Source organism: Anastrepha obliqua, chromosome 3 (assembly GCF_027943255.1).
Source record: "Anastrepha obliqua isolate idAnaObli1 chromosome 3, idAnaObli1_1.0, whole genome shotgun sequence".
NCBI lineage: Eukaryota > Metazoa > Arthropoda > Insecta > Diptera > Tephritidae > Anastrepha > Anastrepha obliqua.
Genome location: NC_072894.1, coordinates 21656408 through 21673390, shown reverse-complemented (window position 1 = coordinate 21673390; position 16983 = coordinate 21656408). Strand labels below are relative to the sequence as shown.

The window sequence follows — 16983 nt, the reverse complement described above, 5'->3', positions numbered from 1 at the left end:
ATAGCTCAATGAGAGAAACTACCTCGTTTTCTATTAGTTGAGTTTAACGAGTGCACACTGTACATACGTTGCGCAAAGTTTCGCTACTCTCCCTAAACACGCGCCACTGCCGGGCCGATTCGCTCTGTAGATGAATCATAGGCGCATTTTTAACTCGCCCTGCTGTGCTAGCCAGACATATCCACTGAATATACATACATACACACATTCGAACAAATGAGCATGCAAACGTGCTTATGAAGTGCTGTCATATTTATTATATATTTTATGAGTGCACACATACACACCTAATGTGCATGTATGTATATGCGTATTATGTGCTAATGGAGCGCTTTATGAGCAAATTGGCGACTGCTTGTGAGCTTTTTCGTGGCGCGCAAATTACATCAAAATCGTTATGGTGATTTGCTTGTACCCATACATACATTTGTATGTATTTATGGGTTCGTCTACATAATTTCCATGAATGATCGTAAATGTTGGCGATTGTTTTTGTTCGGAGATCATTGACAGCTGTGAAGCCATTAACGAGGTTTTTAGTACTTAAAGTTTTATGTTGAAAATGCTAAACTATTTTGATGTTCTAGAAATGTCGAAATGCCACACAAGTTTTACATTTTTATCATGGCGAAATTCACGAGCAAGCAAACGTTATTCTCAAAATTCTGCAAAGGTGATCGCAGTTTTAAGCCATTTAAAACGGCGTTAATAGCCGTCGCCCACGGCGGCACGTTCTACAGTGGTTCAATGAGAGTCAACATATTTCCCGTGGATAACTGCATATGTATGTGGGTGGGAAACTCTTTTTCTCGAGTGCGCTATAAGAGTGTGCATTTTTTATAACTTTAGCCAGTGATGCCACCCTCGAAGAAACATTAATTGGGTATTTTGTAAATAAAAGTTGGGAATTTGCGCACCATCATTGAGAAAAAATATTTCCGAATACTTTTGTGGGGCACTGTATATATTATGCCGCAAAAATTATTTCTTACTAGCGTTTGATATTATCAACTGTGTACGAATGTGCATGTAACGAGTGCACTAATGCGTTTAAATATGATTTTTTTTGCATGGACACTTGACGTACAGCAGTAAAAACAATTTCAATTCTCTGTTGAGGGTTAAGGTACACTCGACAGGGCTAGATTACTGGGACGGCAGACCTTGGTCTGGAAAAACCCAAGTCATTCCGTAGAACCAGCTGCCGTAAGAATGTACTCCTACTCCCACTCTACACGAAACATCTGCCCCAGCCACACATCAGCGTGGATTCCGAAGAGATACAGCACCACTGCAGAACTCATCACCATAAACAACCAAATTAACCGTCATCTTAACCAAAACCGCCCCTGCGAGGGGACTGTTCTAGTAGCGCTGGACCTGAAGAAGGCTTTCGAATCAATCAGCCACTCCACGCAACAGTCGACACACCCGCCGGGTCTGAAGAGGTGTTCCTCGAATTATTTGAGTGGTCGGTACTCGTCAGTCATTTTTCGAGACCAAAACTCAAAACAAAGAAGGGAAGCAGTCTCCCTGGTTTTCTATGTTGACGATTATGGACTGACTTTAGTAGCGCAACAAGGTCCTCGAACCACTAGCCGGCCGTACTTGTGGCAAAGACAAAGAAATGTTACTTATAAGTGCTTGAAGCAAAAAAGGATTATAAGGATCACGATTGGCAAACATAAAATATTCTCACAGGAGGCGATTAAGTATCTCGGAGTCATGCTCGACATGAGGCTAAACTTCAACCATCCTTTGGCAGCAGTTAATTGTTAAGCAGCGGCTGTCAATGGCGCGCTCGAAAGAATTGTGAGCTTGCCCCACAAACCTTTGATGATGTTTCTGATATTTTGATTTACACCGCCTGATTAAAAAACAACAAAAAAAAAATGGCGAGAACATCTATGCATACACAGATGGCTCAAAGCTCAAAGGCACGGTGCGTGGAGGTGTATACTCTGAACACCTGGAGATCTCCTTTAGTTTTCGGCTTCCCGAATAGTGTAGTGTCTTTCAGTCTAACCACTCTTCAATCTAACCTAACTCCGTTTAACTTGGAAATTGCAGAGTTGGTGGGAGTACGGTTATAACGAATTAGCGAATTTTTACGCTTGTTACGCTTTGCATGTTTTATCAGCTACTTATTTTACCCCTTCAGTGTCAAAAATTTGTTATTCGAAAATTAGTTAGATACATCCTTTAAAAGTTTGCATAACTAGAATTTCTTTAAGCTGGTCACATTAAAAGCTTAAAGTATCTTTCGTGTCCATCAGGATCGAACTAAAACTACTACAACGGCCTACTTTCAGGCGTGACTTCTGATTTCTATTTAATCAGAGTTTATTGCACTACAAAAATAAGATCCACTTGCACAGTTTAGAGTCCATTTATCTTATTTATTTGAAATGAAAAAGTCCTTCGAAACACGGATGGATAACTGAGTTCTTTTTTATAGAAAATTCATATGCAATGTGTCGACATTTTACGAAGCATTAGGCCAGCTTTTGTTCGATTATCATTATTCAGATTCCCAGATGAAGTTGGCGGATATGGAAAAATGAAAAATAGCATTTAATATTATTTAGCCAGAGTGGTCGAGATGTTGAGGCGCTGGCGGACTTTCAAAGACCAGGTCAGTCTACTTCAAGTAGGAGTGGGTTCGAATCTCGTCTCTGGCATAGAAATAAATTTTTTACGCCTTTTTAATTTTTTTACGCACGCGCACAAGCAACTAAACCGAATAGCTAAGAGAAACAAGTGTCCTGATATGGCAGATACGTTTTATATGAGTATTTAGCAGCGTTACTTAGGGTGTCATAGAATTCCGTATACTGGTCGTAAATATGGCATAAGGCTGTGGCGTTTCTGATGGGGCCTCCCACATGCTATAAAGCTCAAATAAATAATTAAAAAGCGTTGTGTTCTTGACAAATCCAAGGTTGGCTAGTTTTACAATCATCTTCACAGCTTTTTGGTAATTGTTTTTCATCAAAACTGCACTCAAATTGGCAGTAAACACAAATAAACGACCAAATCCTTTGTCGGAGAAGAGACAAGACATCACTGAGCCCTTTAGCCACTGAGGTATTCGTGATGCCAACAATGAGAAGTTTTATAGTCAGCTTTATTTATACGCTGATATATTTTTCCCTCAACGGAACGGAGATTTAATATCACAAAGACAAGGGGAAAGTACATAGTTTTTTCCAGGGCTGGAACAAAAAATTAGTAGTTTCTTAAGGGGGCAGCTCCTTCAGCGCTTTCAAATTTTCCACTTGTTTTTGCTTTAATAACTCATTTACAATCTGAGGAGTACAATGTTCAATGTCAGTCAAGTGATGAGCGTCAAACGAAAACTTTTATAGCATTTTTCTCGAAATACGTTGGTTTCCGTGCTGTCGAATATAACTCAAAAAGCAATCAAGATACCAACTTAAAATTTCACAGGGATATTCTTTAACATATTGGCCTTTCCAAGTACCTCAAATTTTATATTAATTATTACTAAAAATATTGTTTTGATCAATTTGTTTACAAAAAACATTGCAATTTTTTTCTTTTTCAATTCAAATTTTCATTTTTTGTTTTCATTAAAAATAGGTAAGTGCAAAGCGGACCAGCTTATTTTAATGAAAAATGTTTGTCTCTTTGATTACAAGAGACGGAACATTCACTAAATTAAATGAGCCTCGTTTGAGTAGCTGTAGCGCCGCCATTTTATTTTTTATTTTAAAAATTGAATTCATTCATTGAAACGTTAATATTAATATGTAATTTATTTTAAGATAATAAATGCATCAGTTTTCGCAAAAAATTATTGAAAAACTCGTTTTCTGGAGGAGCTGGCCCCCTTAAGCTCGTTTGCAATGAATGGTAACGGTCCTGATGTCTAAGCACTTATTTGATACTCAGCTGTCTTGCAGGCTACATCTAAGAATACACATTTAGGTGCTGGTCACATTGTGGGTCTCTAAGTATGTAGAACATACATACATACGTCATGCTGTGCTTGAATCAGTTGGGGGGCGCTATGAAAGTCCATCAAATTAATGGGTTCTGGTTAAAAGTTGTGCGAAAAGCGGCGCCAACGATTGGACGCTGCTGCCATACGTAAATGAATGTATTGTATTTAGCTAGAAATTAGGAACTATTTGGGATAAGTATGGGCACAATTATATATATATGTACATGCATTTCTCTTTCGGCTTGATTAATAACCGATTTTATTTTGGCGTTAATGACGCATGCAGTAGAGCCTACGGATTACTAGATATGGATAATCGTCAATTGGGAGCTTTATTTTTATATTTATTTATTTATTTTTATATTTATATTTTGAGTGGTGAATAACGCGATATTAAGCGTTCTGAATTGTCTAGTTTATACAGATAAATGAAATGTAAGTGTTTTTATTTGACTTTCACAAGTCAGGTTGTCCGATTTTTAAGGAACTTTCACTGGCAGTCAAAGCAGTTCTCATCCTACTCTATAGGTGGCGCGTGCAAAAAAATATTTCGTGGCTATGGTATGCTTCGGTTCGTATTTACAACTGTCTCGGTGAAAATAAAAACACCACTTAAAAAGAATAAATATAGACGAACTTCTTCCGAAATTTATACCGTCAGCTTAAATTGGTTCATGGTGTAGAGAGGCTCTTAACCTTTCAGTAACCAGTCTCGCCCACAAGTGATAAGAGTTAAAACAAAAAGCATTTTTTAATACAAAGTTATTCTAGGGTAGTAATGACGTTGCCTAATCCCTCTATATTCCTTTTCCTAACACCGGTTTTCTAATAGAAAAATTTTTTATCAATCTTTCCTGTTAAATTTCAATCAAGGGTGCACAAATTTCTTAAAAACAGTATTTCCAATTATTAAAAAAAAAAGAATGAATACCAAGTACATTTTTTTATTATTATTTTAAAAATTTAGACTCAATAAATACTCTTTTATAGCTAAATTTTTTTAATCTTAAGTTTAAACTAAGAATATAAGAATAAGAACTCGAAATGTAACTTATTTATTTATTTATTGCTATCAAATACACATAAAAGGAATTCAACAAAAAAAAACTTTTTTCAACTTAGCTAGGCTAAGCAATTGGAGAGCTAGTGCTAGAGCTAGTAGTTATGCTTATGGCGCTTTGCGAAGCCAGATCTCTCAGAACTCTCCTACTTTCCGATCGCCACTTTTGAGTCCAGGTCCGTGCTCTTTTACAATTGCAAGGTAAGAGCGCAAAACAGAAAAGAGGAGTGGTGTACCTACCAGTATTTTTTATTTTTTTATTTTTTTTTATTTTAATTTACATTATATATTTGTTCCAAAGTGAAATACTGCCACCAAATTACAACAAATATTTGAACTTAAAGCCGCATATCGGCGAACTTTTCTGGCTACCAATTTCTCGCGCTTTTTCACTCATTTTCGAATATACACTTCACTCATCTGATTCACATATTCACACTACCCACCAGCGACGCCACTAGCCATTAAGACTCATCGCTTGATACTCAATGTACTCGTAATTGTGAGTTGGCTAAGTGAGTTTCCCCTGAATTTGTGTCAGAATGTGTGAATGGGAGTGTGTGACAACGAAAACCCACTTCACTTTGAATTTATTTATTTTATGATTTGCTCCGTTTGAATGTTCGGCTTAAGAGAGTTTTTTTACCTCTTTTTATGTGTTAGCCGGCAAATTTTTATCAAAATGTTTAATTGTTGTTGTGATATCATTTCATTGTACTGTCATGCTGAAATACTTTGCGAATTACGAATATTTGCCAGTTGATAGATATGCATTTTCTGGTGAATCAAGTCAAAAGTATTACAATTTCATTATACAACGTCTACCATTGCCAGATTAGGTGATATTGATCATAAATCATCTGATCAACATACTGGAATGATAAACTTACAAACCGAAAGTCCGGATATTTGTAAATATTGAAGTTTTCATGACATTTACATGGTTTTTTGTTGTTGTAAAATTCAAATGTAAAATTGTATGCGATGCAGAAAAGCAGAATTCTAGCAAACAAAAGCAGGTCATCTTAATTGACCCACAATGAATATGAAGTTCAAAGTAATAATTTGACCGAATGCATATAACAAATCACGGATCTAATCACCGAAATGTTTTGACGATATCATCTGCACTCCTCTCCATCTAATTTGAGTTTGAAAGTCACGTAGTTACGTATTATATCCTTTCTACGTCAGAAAGTTGTTGTTCATAAATCAATTAGGTATATCTGACAAAGGCTTACAAAACTAGAGTTGCTTTAAGCTGGTCACCTTAAAAGCTTAATAGGATCTTTCGTGCCCACCAGGATCGAGCTAAAACTACTACAACTGCCTACTTTCAGGCGTGATCTCCAATTGCACAGATTTTAGTGCATTAGACAAAAATAAGACACACCCACTTTTACTGTTTAGAGTCCACCTTGGAGACTTGCGCACTCTCTTGCTGTTGTAGTGGTCCTTTTGCGAAAGCAAATTTGTATGTACGCATATTTTTCTATCTGATAATTTTAGTAAAAGCCATTTATTTTGATTTGCAATTAAACTGTTCTTCGAAATACGGATGGATAACATATGCAATGCGCCGACATTTTACAAAACATTAGACCAGCTTTTGTTCGATTATCATTAATCAGATTCCCAGATCCAGTTAGCGGATAAGGAAAAATGCAAAATAACAATTGATGTCGTATAGCCAGAGTAGTTGCAGGCGCTGGCGGACTCTCAGAGCCCAGGTCAGTCTACTTCAAGTAGGCGCGGGTTCGAATCCCGCCTCTGGCAAAGAAATAAATTTTTTGCGCAGGGCTACAAACAAATAAACCGAATAGTGAAGAAAAATAAGTGTGTTGATATGACAAATACGTTAGCATGAGTGTTTAACAGCATCAGTTAAAATGCCATAGGGTTTGATATTTCGGTTGTAAATATGTCATTTACAAATTTTTATGTTTTTGCTGAGACATCAGTATTAGAAAGGAAAGAATCGAAATTAGCAAATTATTCAGTATTGTACATATATGAAATCAAAGAATTAAAAATACAACTGAATACACGAATATATTCCTTAAAACAATGTTTATCGCGCGCAATCGTAAGATTGCCCATAATGTTTCTATAAATCCATAATATCGTTAATTAAGAGCTAAGTTGAGTCTATTGTCAAAATAAAAAAACAAAAAACGTTTTCTTCACTTTGAATATGTCACGTTCGACATATTTACTGGAAATGTCCATATGTATGTATGTATACATGTAGAGCAATCCAACTTTATTGTTTTTAAATTATTTTGTTCACTCTTTTTCGACTTTACTAGCATTTAGCGATAAGAGAATTTTTTATTTACATTATTAGATACCTACGCAAGCCCCATCAACGTAATCGTCAAGTGCGCCAGTAACTCACAATTTTCACTATATTTGCTGATAAGTCACGTTTTCTCCGATTAAATACCTTCAGCTTTTTATGAGGCCACCTTTAGTTGAGGTGATATTCAAAATGAGCTCGTAATCATTTAAAAATAACACAATTATACCATCATTCGCCACCAAAATTGCCACTGTGAAAATTTGAAAAAGTTAAAATTAAAAAAAAGTTTCATAAATTTCCAAGCCTGCGCACACAACATCACTCGCTTATAAGTAGGCACTTGAATTTACGACAGGTGCTAATTATTGTTGAGTTATCTGGTTGCGCTTTATCGTCCAACTATGTCAAGTATTTATTTGGCATGGCAAATTGTCTGCTCGCACAGGTAAATCATTTCCCCACACATGAACGCTGACGAACAGTGGCTTTTTTGGCATTAGCTGCAGGAGAGTTTGAGAAACCATTATGCACTTTTACTCAATCAAAATTAAATGATGTTGTTTTTGCAATAATTTCGCATTCATTCCGTCTTGCGCCAAGCGTTTTTTTTTTTTGTTTTTCTCCAACTGCTCTACTCTGACCAGGCGAATGGGTGGCATTTTCTACCCTCTACAAAAGGTGAGGGTGAGCATTTGCAATTTTTGTTTAGCTGTGCGTGTTACTGCGTTAATGCGTTGAGATTTTTTTCAAGAAAAGAAAACACGAAAAGATTAGTTCATCCACAGGAGCCATGGAGCGCATATCGAAGATATCATCTGTGTGAATGTGAGCAAATTGAAAGGTGATTATCCATAAATTTTACAATCTTTATTAATTCTTTCAAATATACGAGGGCGCTTAAATAAGTATCCGTGTTTGATGACAGAGGGAACGGAAGTTGCATCGAGTGCTGCCATTTATCAGACGACGCCAAGACATACTATGCTTCAGATTAATTGGTAGGTTAGTTTGGAATTAGCAGCTATTCAAGTAAGACGTGTTTCGTGATTTTCTCTAAGATGGAAAAGAGAAGTTTCATTCGGTAATTCGCTTTTTAGTTTTGGATGGTAAAAAATGCGAGGAGATAAAAGAAAAGTTTGGTACTGTCTATTGGGACGCTTCGCCATCTACAACCAGAGTTAGATATTGGTTCAATGAATTTGAATGTGAGCGAACATCCGTTTTTGATGAGTAGCGCCCAGGATGCCCGGCAGACGTGGTTAACGAGTCATTCAAAAAGTTCACAAAATAATTCTCCCTGATCGGCGAACGGAAGTGCGCGAAGTAACAGAGGTCATAGGTGTGTCGACCGGAACGGCAATTAATATTTTACATGATAAGTTGGCGATGAAAAAATTGTCAGCCCGATAGGTCCCGCGATTGCTCACGGTGAACAACAAGCGGATGTGGCTGTTCACTTCGAAGCAGAGTTTCGAGTAATTTAAGCGAGATCCGAAGGAATTTTTGCTTTGAGTTATCACCGTTGATGAAACCTGGATTCATCATTACATACAAGAAACTAGGCAACAATCAAAACAATGGATTTCTCCCGGTGAATCTGCTCCAAAGAAGGCGAAGACAATCCTAACGATTGGAAAGCTCATGGTGACGATTTTTTGGGATGCGAACGGTGTCATCCTCATGGATTTTTTAGAAAAAGGAAGAACGATCGCTGCGCAACAGTACAGTGGGTTATTGGACCGCTTTCACAAAAGAACGAAGAAGATTCGCCTACATTTGGCGAACAAGAAGGTGCTGTTTCACCTCGATAACGCACTAGCACTTTCAACCGGAGTTGTCGCCGGCAAACTACGAGAATTGCGTTATAAATTGCTGCCGTACCCCTCGTATTCACCTGATCTGGCTCCCTGAAAATTTTTCTTGTTCCCTCACATGAAGAAATGGCTCGCAAAATTTGTTTCAAACGCAGAAGCCATCGCCAAGAAAGAGGCGTATTTTGGAAGAAGTGTATCTTTCTAAAAGAGGACTAAAAAAAAACATTTTGAAAGAATGGGGTCCACATTTCTAACACGGGTACTGATAGAACCCTCTCGTATATTTATTCCTTCCGCTCCATAGAGAAGTCTAGGCCCACAAATTTGCCGCACTACTACCGATATGTTTTGTCTGCAGATCTACTAGAAGGGAATTTAGTATCGCATGCAATGCTTTCGATGGCGTTCGATTGGCATTGTACCGCACTGCTTCATAGATGCGAGTCTTTGAACCTTTTTCAACCCTTTTAATGTTCACACCCTTCACAAGGGCATTTCACCAAAATACACAATACATAAACAATATACATATATGCATTATGTATATGCCGCTGTGTGTAGCCAACGTTTTACTCTGGGTTCCATTCCCCTCTTTTCCCCAATTAATCTTCTGCAGGAGTACAACGCCGTCGTTGCTTTGTGTACTCTACCTGCAACTGTAAGTCTCGAATTTAGCTTCTTACGCAGTACGGCCTAGCCCTTTCCGTTACTCTAAAGGTGCTTCCCCTAGGGATATTTATTTAAGAACAGGTGTCTTATATCTCCTGCTAGAAAATTTTCAAGCAGAATCAAAAAAAAAAAAAATAGCTCTATACAAATAAATATTTGTTAATAAGAGAAAATATCTTCGAGTCGAGTGTACTAACATAAAAAATAATAATCGAAAGTCGAATGTACGTAGCCCGCGAAATTTGAAACTTCACCTTATTTCTTGAACACACCTCGTACATACGGTTGATTGCGAACGAGAAACTAAGAGAGCTTCGTTTATGTGAATTAAATCGTCGGGTTGGGTTGTGTTACCTTTAGTTCTATCATTTAATCACCAATTTCTAATAACCAATTAATTAATGATTGTGTTAACACATTTTTAATTGTTTTAAATTCCGCGATGTTATCGCAACTGTTTTGTTTCGAGCTGGTGACTGCATACAGTTTGTCAAGAATGACTTTTGACATAGAAAATAAATTAAATTTTTCGACTTCATTAGCCACTTTTGTACTGATTCACATTTATTCACAGCATTTAAAGGAAATTTATAAAAAGCCCTTCAAACACTTTGGAAAAACAACAACTAAAACAACAAAAACAAATGACACACTATTTTGACACTGTCAATAAACTGTGTTTACACTCTGTTCTTCATTTTCTTTAGACTGTGTTGCGCGATTAAGTTCGGTTTAACGTTATCTCTGCTTTGCAATGATCACTTTGACGCTTTCGCTTCAAATTTAAGGGGTTAGGGGTAGTCAGGATTTTCAAAAAATTGGATTCTTTTTTACATTTTTTTAAAGTATAATATCTTTAAAATATTGTGTGAAAATTTGAAATGAATCCTACAAACAATTTTCGAGTTATTCAACAATTAACAATAGGCGCTCGGGCGCTCCAGAGCTCGATAGCAAAACCTTAAATGCGTTTTTCTCAAAACTATGTTTTTTGAACTGGTGATCATTGTAACTTAAAAACCGCTTGGTAGATTTCAATAAGATTTATACTGCGTTTGAAAAGCATAAAAAAATCGTGCATGATCGAAGGATTTTTTTTTCAAAATTTCGATTTCTTTTATTTGTCGGTTTTTTCTCGAAAATCTGAAAAATCTGAGAAATCCTAAGGCCGCTATATTGTTAATTTTGAAAACAAAAAGCTTCGATCAGGCACAAGATTATCTATTAATAAAAAGAATTTCTCTTGTCCGATTGGTTTTAGATGAATCTCCAAGGACTTGTGATGAAACGGGCTCCACACAAACTTTTACAATTATTAATTTTTTTTTTTGAAATTTTGCTAAAGTCAAGCCGAAGCATGATGTATTAATGCTATGTTTTTATTTTTATAAAATAGAGTAACTGACTCATTTTTTCGGGCCTATGACTACACCTAACCCTTTAAACATTGTGTTTTTAAAATATTTTATTATTTGTTGTCAAGAAGTCGCTCTCAAAAATCGCTTCGATTTTTTACAAATTTTTTTGAGCATTTTCTTCGATATAAAGCAAATGTTCGAAAGTATTTTTTTAATAATTGCGATTTGATTTGCAGTTAAAAAGAACTGGCGCATTTCTGTCTGCAGTTGAGCTGGCCTTTCTGTCAAAAAACGAAATCGACTTTGTTTCTTATCGATATGCTGCGATAATATCGACTGTTCAAAACGTCAATTTTTTTGTCCAATATTTTATTTTTTGTCACAAATTTTTCTTAGGCCAGGATGTTCACTATTTCCAATAATTATTTTTTTTAATAAAGTTTATATTGGACTACTCTTATGGCTGTAGTTCTTCAGTTGTGAATTATAAATCTGGGTGTAGCCTCCTATTTGTGGTGTGCGTCTTGATATTTTCCACTACAGTTTGGCAGATGGTTTTTTTTACGAGGAGCTTTTCCCATGGCAGAAATTCGCTAGGAGGTTTGCCATTGCCCTCAGAGGGGTGACCGCTATTAGAAAGAAGTTTTTCTATTATTTGATGTTTTATGACCAGAAATTCAAGCTTGCGTACTTCCGAACGGTAGTCACGTTCCAACTCATTCGGCTACGGCGGCCGCTAAATTCTGAATTAATTCTGCACTCGGAAGAACTACCTAAATTTAGAACTAATTTTGTGTGTTCCTAACAGTGTCGGGCTTTTTTATATATAATATATAAAAAGCAACTCCAGCATTCGTTACATGTAAATGATCAAAAACCGACGTGGTTTCGGAGCTACTTCAAATTTGCAATTTATTATATTAGCTCTCCATTGGACACCCTTTTTAAAGCCTTCGGTTTGGCACCCGGCTCTGACCCTCTTTCGTCTTGTTCGAGGATTCTTTTTAAAAGTTTATATCAATAAATCGATGCAAACTTAAATTTTAGAAAGCTCCCTGCAAGCTTAAGTGGTTAGAAATAAGTATGTTAAATTCACATACAAAGTCGAAAAAGCCAGTCTGGTCAGACCCGGGTGCCCAATGGAGGGTTAAAACTGAATGTGCTTTAAAACTGCATAGCCAAAATATTTTTAAAATTCTGATTACACAATTTAAAATTTTATTGACATCTCTTTGAATTTTTTGACGTGATAACGTCTTATAATTCGATTTAGCCGGCTGCACGCAGAAAAAAATGCGTCGTTACCTTGCTTGAACTGCAAGCGAGAGCGCGGAACGAACGACAAAGAGCATCCGGCAACGTTCGGCATCTGGCTCTCTCCTACTTGAGTGAGCATATATATGTATGTATGTGTATGAGCATTTGCATATAAATTCACATACTTGTATTTGCATATGCCTTCTTCCTGTGTGCATGGTAATGAACCATTTCTCTGTTGAGAATAGGACGATGATAGGAAAAGTAGGAAATGAAAGGGGGTGTTTCGAGTGTAATGTGTCTTGAAAAAGGCAAATCGATGATGGTGCCTCTTATTGTTGTTGACTTATTAACGTCTGATGCACAATCGAAATTGAACATATCTTTCATGAATTTGATAAATGTTTCGTCATTTTTCATTTTTTGTGTAACTTGACCCATTCCATTGCGATTCCCTTTACCTCCTTCTCTATATCCATACAAATATCTATCAAACAAATAAAATTAAAATTTTCTTTTGAAAAATGCAACCATTCCAACAGTATTTTCCTATGACGTTGTGACGTTAAACTATCGTCAGTAAACCGACTTTGCAGACAACCTCTGTTTTTTATTACGAAAAATGTTTAACATAAAAACGTTGTTAATATTGTAAGAACTACAATGTCTCATTTGGACTATGAGTAACTGTATATTTTCCACAATGAGCCCCTATTGTGCAAACACTCTTTTTTATAACCAAAAGTTAATTTGCGAGTTTTAAAATCAAATACCTTTTTTCTGCTTGTTTCTTTTTTGAAATGTGCGGAAAGCCGCATTAATTCCTAGTTGCCTTTACTAAATTCTCTCATTTAAATGTCCATATCCCCCATTGCCGCTGATTTGCTTGAAACTTTGACACAAAATTAAGCAAGCGTTAAGCTTTAGAAAAATGCAAAAAAAAACATGAATCCTGTTTTGTAGGAAAGTTTACACTGTACACGTTAGTTAACATTTGAAAATTCTGTTGAAACTTCAACATCGATGCCTACTTTATCATGGCATCAATATTCGAAACACCGATATTGTGTCGTAGCCCCAGTTAGAAATAATCAGGTTATCATCCTATATGATGGTACTTGTTTAAAATAAAAATCTCTACTACGTATACGTAACAAATATTATTATCCATCCCATTTATATATGTACATACATATATACGTATGTATGTACATAGCATATGCACCAATTCTCATTCATCATTTACGCGCCCCTTTTTAATGCACTTTCACTTTGCCTTTCCAGATGCTCACTTTACTACGCTCATAAATATTTGTATTCACACACTTATACGCCTAACATTGCCTACTTTTAGGCTTAAAATTACGCTCATATTTCCTACAACCTACATATGCCCAGCAACAAAAGGTAGTGAGTGAGAAGCGAGAAGCCTATAGTATAGTGCATATTAATTCGAAAATGCGCTTGATAAGTTATTATTTAAATTTATGAATAGATAATATAATTAATCAGTTCTAATGCGTAATATTAGTCATGCACTGTTAATTAATATAACTAATTTTCGGCGCATACATTTTATAATACGTTTTGCAACATTTATGCGCTGTTAATTTAAACAAAAATAATTGAAATTTCTTTTACTGTTAAAATAACATGGCGCCAGAATATAACGGCATGAAAGCAAAACCGTACAAATACAATGCATTATACATTTACGAAAAAGAGAATTTACTCAGCAATCATATTTAAAAGTATTGTTTTGTTATATTACATAGATCCTCCCTGCTCGCTGTATCTTTGTTCGGCTAACTTGGCGAAAAATTTGCATGTGAAAGCAACAACAAGTTATTAAGCAAAGCGAGCAAACCACTTGCTAACACTTTCCGAAAAGAGGAGACCTATTACCTTTTCGTTTCCGAAGAAAACATACCGAAATAATTTTCTATATTAGGCCTCTTCTATTCACCATTTCCCCCGCTCACTATCTCTATACTCGAATAAACTTGATGAAAAATTTGCAAGCGAAAGCAAGAACAAAGTTATCGAGTAAGATTCGTCGCTAGCGAGTATGGCTATTGCTCATTAGACTCGTATACCGCACTGCCTTATCAAAATATGTAATTTAAGGGGTTACATGGGTTTCGTTGGTTCAAAAAATCGATTTATTTTTTTTTTGGCTTATTAATTTCTACAACATCTCAGGAATATTATTCTAAATTTTCAAGTCGATCCGAATAACAAATTCGGAGATACAGCCTTTGGAATGTGTGCGCTCCAAGCGACTTTTATCGTTACTCAAACTTTAAACGCGTTTTTCTCAGAACCGTGTTTTCAAAGTCGGTTGTCAAATGTTCTCGAAAACTACTCAACCGATCTTGATGAAATTTTACACAGGTGTTCGAAATACAATTTACTCGAGCTTGATCGAAGGTTTTTTTTTTTTTTTAATTACAACTATCAAAAAAAAAAAAATGTCAAGCAAATTTGGCCGAACTTTTCATTTTTTTGCAAAAATGTCTGCGAACATTCCAATTTTTGCTTTTTTTCTTTCCTTCGTTCAAGCACGAGTTTATGGTCTTAAAAAATAAGTGTTTTAGTTAGTTTTGTTCTTTCATTTTTGATGAGCCTGTCAGGAGTTATGCCCACAACGCGGACGCACCTTTTTTTCGAGGAGTCACCGGAAATGACGTCACAATGGAGGAGTTAAAATTTTTTTTTTTTTGAAAATTTCAGAAATTATTTTTTAAATATGTATCTATAAGATAGAAAAAAGTTTGAATTAAATAAATAATTTTTTGCATAGAAAAAAAAATATTGAAAATAGGCCTTTTTTTACCCGTCGAAACCCATGTAACCCCTTAAGGCAGTTCTCTTCCCGCGTTGTACCAGTTGCTTCATCTATTCGCCACTTGCTAACTCTCATGGTGAAAAAAAGAGGCGTATTAATATATATATTTAGTTCTAATATAAAAGGCGTTACATTGCACTCTTGCCTGCACAAACTACATAGACTTTGCAGTTTGTGATTTAAGTCTCTCTCATTTCTCATTTTTCCCCACTCACCTGTTGCGATGTGGATGATGTTTCCTTAACACTACTACTGGAACTGGAACTTGTATTTATATGTCGCCCCACGGTCGTTGTTGTTGCACTGCTCAACCCATTGCTGCCATTGGTGCTACCCGCCGTGAGGCCATTAATTGCGGGCGTTGTTACTGTGGCCACTGTGCCGCCACCACTTGTCGTAGGTGTAGTGCCATTTTTCTTGTGGAAATTTTCAATTAACGACGATGCTGGACTGGCAACACCGCTATGTGAACTATCCGAAAAATCTGACATCTAAAAATTTAAATAAAAAAACAAGTTTTTTTATATTAGATTTTTTGTTTAGAATTAATGTTTTTTCTTAGAAAAAAATATGTATATTGACGTTAATTAAATTCACTACATACATTATATAATATTACGAAATTTCATTGAATAATCACGAAAGAGGCAGCAAGTGTAGCTTATTGAAAACGATAGTTTCGTAGAATTTACACATTCGTGCATACATACACATAAGAGTACATATTTAATTACTGATATTTGTACAAGAGCAACTTGAGAAGACTTGTGTAGTCTAGTTGCTATTATTATTGATTTATTTGTAATTTGCTTTTGATAAGCATTCTAAAGCACTCCACTACAAATCAAATGCAATAAGTTTGTGTACAATAATCACTAGACAATCTGTCGACGAGTATTGCTTTAGAAAAATATTGAAAGAAAAATTAGCACAGCCACAAACTTTATACCGCGATAAGTTGTAGCTGTATTCAATTTTGTTACATAAAATTGTAGTGCAAAAAAAAAAAACAATTGTATGCTAAAGTTTGATTGACGACGCGCAATTTCTTAGCTTAGCGCTCAGTATGAGGCGAAGATAATCAGCTAAATAAAAAAAAAGCGAAATAGTAATAAATAATTTTTCAGTAATTCAGAAGAACGCTTATAAAATTGATTATTATCAGAAATTGCCGACGAATACTCGTATTTATATACATACATATGTATTTATGTACCACAGATTCAGTTATAAGCCTGTAAAAATTCAAATTCGAATGTGAACTGTCAAAGTGTAGGCTATTTATCTCTTGCAATCTTTTAAACTCATTTTTTCTGTATCCATTCTCACTCACATTCATCAAAAGAATCAACACAAATATCAACTCTTGGATTTTTTCATCGAATTGTGAAATACGAAGACCTGGCTGAGATTTCCAAACTTACCACCCACGCTTAGCCATTCGTAAGGTTTGCTGATGGAGCGCAAAACGCCGCGTATATTTGCATTTCGTACAACAGAATTGGATTAAAACCCACGCAACCACTGAGAGCGGACATAGTACAAACATGCATATGTACATGCATGCAAATGTAGAGAGGAACATATTTATGCCGGTCATAGCTGAAGATATGATTTAAAAAAACTTTTTTTCATGTATAGGCCACAAGCACATATACATATGTGTATGTATGTATATGGCGTGACCATGACTATAAAACTAAACTCT

General features: G+C 35.8%; 1 protein-coding gene across 5 annotated transcripts in view; it reads right to left on the bottom strand.

Annotated features, from left to right (window-relative positions):
* The window catches only part of LOC129243114 (NAD(+) hydrolase sarm1-like), an 86024-nt gene extending 70258 nt beyond the window's left edge, over positions 1–15766 (bottom strand). For 3 of the 5 annotated variants that reach the window (XM_054880248.1, XM_054880255.1, XM_054880250.1), the window contains exon 1: positions 15491–15764. Coding sequence is in view for 1 of the 5 variants with exons in the window: in XM_054880251.1 (XP_054736226.1) it covers positions 15491–15766 (276 nt within the window). In the remaining 4 variants the exon portion in view is untranslated. Of the gene's footprint in view, positions 1–15490 lie in introns of all 5 variants that reach the window. The other 2 variants (XM_054880251.1, XM_054880249.1) reach the window with 2 other exon arrangements.
* Positions 15767–16983: the final 1217 nt, after the last annotated feature.